Raw genomic sequence first — 5,435 nt, 5'->3', positions numbered from 1 at the left:
GTAATTTGAAATCTCTGCCTATATTTATAAAGTTAAAATAGGCAGGAATAACTGTACTCCTGATTTCCACTGGTCTTTTGAAAGGAGCAGTTGGTGCTTACAGTTGGTTTTTGTTTTTATTCTTATTTGCTTCTTTTCAACTTCTTGTAACTTTGTTCTTTGCTGTTGTTCTGTTTTGTTTCTTAACCAGTTTTACTGCAAGTTTCTATCTGGTCAACTAAACAACTAATTTGAATATAATGTTGTGCGACAGCAATCATCATTGAATTCTTATTACTTTATTTCATTTTTGCATCATTTTTAATACTTTTTATTTTTACTAATTTATATTCTTTTTATGGCAGAACTGGGGATTGAACTCAGGCTCTTGTGCCTGAGTTCAATATCTTTTTTTTTTTTTTTTTTTGGCAGAACTGGGGATTGAACTCAGATCCTTGCGCTCACCAGGGAAGAGCTTATTCTACTAAGCCATCTCCCCAGCCCCTGAGTTCAATACCTTATGGGACTGTCGCACTGTAAGATATGGCAAGCACTTATCTCCCCGGCACCTATTTTTACCAATTTTTAGTCTTTAAAATACAAAATAAATCAAAATAAAAGATTCATTCTAAACTAAACAGGGAACATTAATTTTAATGATAAGCTTTAATTTAATATAATCCTAACATGAATATTTTACCATGTTACCTGCTACAATTGAACCCTGTATGTGGCCAGTGTCCTTCCTATTGATTAGTAACACACTCTGTATGGCTAACACCCCTAATGCATACTGCACATGCAAAACATACAAGAAACACTGAAAATCTTGAGTTTTGTATCCTCTGCATATTATTTTTTCAGGCAGCTTAATCTAAATTTAACATTTTCTAGCGAAAATGGGCTTAATCATTCCTTATGAAGTTAAATCTGCTATTTAATAAAGAAACATAACCTAGTAATAATACTACTGTACACAGGGTCAAAGGGACAAAGTTTTTTAGTTCTGATACACTCTGGATATCTTGTCTACAGAGTGCTGAGCAACTAGCACCAGGTTTTTAAAAGCTATTTTCAAATGTGGAGAAGATTATTGATCCCTTCAGGATAAATCTACGTCCAAGGCATCCTGATGAATGTCCTAGAAGTCTGCCACTCTATCTGATATTGTCAGCCTCAGCGGACAGAGATTGCCAAACTACTGGGAAGCAATTGAGCCCTTACTTGCAAAGGAAAAAGAAGAGGAATATATAAGCAACAATTAAAAGTGTGTGGAGAGCTGGGGAGACAGCTCAGTAGAATAAGCACCTGCCTGGCAAGTGCAGGGTCCTGAGTTCAAGCCCCGGTACTGTAACTGTTGATTTTTGGATTAAAGCACCTGCAAGCAGGTGCATAGGACAGGGGTTCAATCCCTGGTCTTGCTGTGCTGGCCCCGACCTCAGGGCGCGCTGAGATGGTGATTGAGACGGGGCGTGGTGGCAGGTGCCTGTAATCCCAGCTCTAGGGAGGCTGTAAACAAGCGGATCACCATGAGTCCGATCTAGTAATGAGACCCTGAACACCCTATAGATCTTCCCTAAAAATACAAAAAGAAATAATAATAATAAATAATAAAAAGTAAAGTATACTGAGAGACAACAGAACACATTTCTACCGATGAACGGGATGGACAGTACCGTTATTCTGTTCAGTTAGCTGAGTCAACCAAGATGTTCTCTGGCTTTGTATTACTTAAATGAGAAAATCATTATGTTCCTGTAATGTTTATACGTTTAATGTTTATGTATGTATAATATTTCTGTGTTCCCATTTTATTTATTTTTATCTAAGTGTTTTTAAATATATGTCTTTTAAACATATTATAGGGCCCTACATGCTCAAGATGCAGTCAGTTACAAGAGTACATAAAAGCATCACACGTCTTGGGAATATTTTCATGGAGGAGGGGGTAACCCATACTCTCCCTTCCTATTTCGTAAAATTCAGCTACGATGACCCATAATTTCCTGGCATATTACTCGGGCAAGTTATGTGTTTCTTTAGCCCAAATTTTCTGCACTTACTGATTTATTTACAAGTATGGAAAACTTTTTGATCTAATGATCATCCAGTGATCCTTGGTGCCCAAACATAAATAGTTTTCTGATAAAACTATTATATCTAATAATGATCTTATATCTAATAACAAAATGCCATACCGTTAAATTTTTTCATGACAATATAGTGCAAAGCATAGTGCAGACTGCTTCCCTAAGAGACTACTACTGTGAGTTCAATAGAAATGAAGAAATTATAAATATAGCCAAAAGTTTTAATTTTTTGTCTTATGAAATGTTCCATATCTCTCATCATTGACAGCAAATGAAGGCATTAATATAGCATAAGAAACAGTCATGTTCCTTGGTACATAGGTGTTGAAGTATTTGTGTCTGAATAATTAACAAATTAAATGAGTGCTTGAACAGGATCCATTGTCTCTATTCCCCCATGGCCAGTCTTTCCGTATTTCAGTATCTAAACTCTCACAATGTCCTGGTTTTCCATGTCCTTTTACCCAAAGTGTCCTCAGATCAGGCTTGTGACTTGAATCGAAATATGGTACAGGGGCTTCTGGAGCTCTTATGAAAGTGTACACGGGCCTTTTTCCTAATACAGCCTACACTGAGCATACAGGTTCAGTTTGGAGTTTAAACCTTCTTGTGACTCCTTCTGTTTCTGAAATCAATCTGAGTGTCTTCTTCAATTCTGATTCCCAACTGCTGCACTACCTTTGATTTGTAAACACTGGGATTCTTATCTAGTCTTCTCAGATTTGAAGCACAGCAGTGAACCTGCAAAGTGACTGGGGCAAATGCAAAGGAGAACACAGCTGAGGAGGCAGCCCCGATGGTTACCAAGCTTGCATGTGTGTCCTGCTGCTCAGAACACCGCTTGTCCACGAGTAACGGCTGCTGGAGAAGAATGTTTGATGTAGTGCAGCCTCAAAAATTTGTGTGGCCCTTTGTTCATTACCATTTATCATTACTGGTAAGCGCTAAGGCCAGATTTGTTTAAGGTGTTTTAAAAATTGAATGTTTAGAGATGTGGTGTGGCGGTGCACACCTGTAATCTCAGTGCTTGGGTGGCTGAAAACAGAAGGATCACTACAGTGCAAACTGTGCAGTGAGACCCTGTACACCCTGTAGACCCTGAACTAAATACATAAAAAAATAAAATAAAATTGAGTGTTTATATAGTGAATTTGCATCTGAGATCATTTCGACTATTGGTAGTATATTTAGAATTTAATTTGGGTCAAAATTGCTAAAATTTACAGAACTTTAGACATTGTATAGGAATTTTCCTGATTTTAACTTAAAAGTCTAAATCTTAGCACATGTGTAGTGATTATTATTAATATTTATCATGGAAAATCATTAGCTTAGTCATCTTATATTAATGAGATGCTATTATGTGTTGGACAATCAGTGACGAATTTGACAAGAAAAAGCATGGTAGGTATAAGTGTTTCTTTTCACTGACATGGAAAGGTAATAAAATTGGAGTGTTTCAACTGTAGGAACAAGTTTTTGATTATACATTTTTTTTTTTTACAAACCCAAGGGAATAGTTCAACAAAAATATTGAATCTACAGCTGAGCTAAATGATGCTGGAATTCTGGGGAGAAAGCTTTGAACACAAGCTAATGTTTTAGGAGTTTGTAGCACAGAAAATCACACTGAATAAATACTACAATTCTTGACCGTTGACAAATGCTAAAAATCATGATTGAAAGGTTAAGAAATTTGAAGTCACAAAATTCATTAGGTGATAGAATCTAGGCTGAGGACTTCTATCTACAAGATTTCTCCGATTAGCTGTTTCTAGGATCACCCCAAGCCCAAGGAAACTGGATCTCAACCCACAAAAGATTATCTTGCTTTTAAAAGAGCAGTATTTCTTTATAAAAAGGCTACTTTTATTAATGGGATGATTGCTCATATTACAGAATAATGTTGAGGAGATTGGGATTTGAACAGATTTTGGAAATGTTAAGGTACTTCTTCTAAGTGACACTAGTCTTACCTTTTGCATTGCTGGTATGTTTGTCCAGATTAAAGAAGGCTTGGAGAAATGCTTGACCTGCCTCTTGTGGTTTCTGTCGGATGGAATCAACAAACACTCTCGCCTTGTCTCTACGTTCGGCTTCCATAAATTTTCTCTTGGCCTCTTCGTCTAACTTCAGCACATTCTTCTGCACTATGTCTTCCAAAAAACCAGTAATATATTCTTTGCCTATGCGTTCCAAAATCTTCAGTGGTGGTTTTATTCCATGGTTTTCTGTCAAAATAGAAAAACACCTTGAACCATATCCTAGTTAAAAAGTATTTCCCTCACTTTAGGAACAAAATCCGTTATGTAAAGTATTTTCAATATATGTTCTATTTTATCTCACCCAGTAACTACACAATTCTTCCCTTGTAACAATAGAGCTCTCTCAAATCCTTGAAATAGTACCAAAGTATGTCTACAGATCCATTGTCACTTAAGGCTTATTTTTGATGGTGTCTTTTGGGTCATCCTTGTTTTCATATTCCTTGTTCTCTATCTCACAGCCCATGATGATATCGATGATCAGCACAGAATGTGTGCTCCATGAAAAGCTTAAGATCTTGTCCAGAGAGTACGCTCCCCCATTATATTACAAGGCCTTTCTTATGCTCTGTATTTTATATGGTTGAAACAGTCAGTCCTTAAATTCTCCTAATTCTGCATACATCCTAACCCCAAACTATTGTGCTTCGAATGCTTTGATACCTTAATATGCTTACTTAAATTATGAATTTAGTGAGTAAACTAATTAATGCACCGAGTCTTAATTCTCTTGAGATGTTATTTTCAATCAAAACTCTGAACTGAAAATGATCATTAACCTTTTACTATGATAAATTAATGTGGCCTAGATTTAATATATTATTACTCAGGAAAATTTAAAATTTTATGGAGGAATGGAATATGGATGTAAAATAATACATATCTTGTTTGGATTTGTAGATATATTTTAGTAAGGTAGGACATGAGAATACAGATCATCACATCTATTTTCAGTGTTATAGCAATACTTGCACAAACCTTCTAAATGTCAGGATAGGGATTTAAGAAAATGATGTTATCTAAAGCAGAAGTGCCACAACTCTGAAAAAGAACACTGTCAAATGAACAGAGGAGGGAGGAGGAAAGGAAAGGAAAAGATGAGCAAAAAAAGCAAAAATGGACAAGCTCAGTCAAATCCCCTCAGGATTTACCCTGAAACCCTGACCTTATCAGATACAAAAGTTACATTTCTTGTTGTATAGGTCTTGCTTCATCTTGGTCTTAACCATCCAACAGAAAAGTATAAAAACAAGGTCTTAAAAGTAAAGCCATATTAATATGCTGAGCTGTGAAAGGCTCAAGTCAACAACTTCTGACACTG

The 5,435-nt window shown here is 36.1% G+C and overlaps 1 protein-coding gene across 1 annotated transcript in view; it reads right to left on the bottom strand.

Moving 5' to 3' along the window:
- The window catches only part of LOC101581856 (caspase-13), a 27,003-nt gene that overhangs the window by 15,225 nt on the left and 6,343 nt on the right, over positions 1–5,435 (bottom strand). The window contains exons 2-3 of the mRNA XM_023709479.1: positions 4,046–4,300; positions 2,673–2,959 (exon numbers count right to left, since the gene is read on the bottom strand). Of these exons, the coding sequence (XP_023565247.1) occupies positions 2,673–2,959; positions 4,046–4,300 (542 nt within the window). The remainder of the gene's footprint in view (positions 1–2,672; positions 2,960–4,045; positions 4,301–5,435) is intronic.

Source organism: Octodon degus, unplaced genomic scaffold (genome assembly GCF_000260255.1).
Source record: "Octodon degus isolate 3935 unplaced genomic scaffold, OctDeg1.0 scaffold00012, whole genome shotgun sequence".
Taxonomy (NCBI): domain Eukaryota; kingdom Metazoa; phylum Chordata; class Mammalia; order Rodentia; family Octodontidae; genus Octodon; species Octodon degus.
Note: the sequence above shows the minus strand (reverse complement) of the source record. Positions and strands in the feature narration are given on the sequence as shown.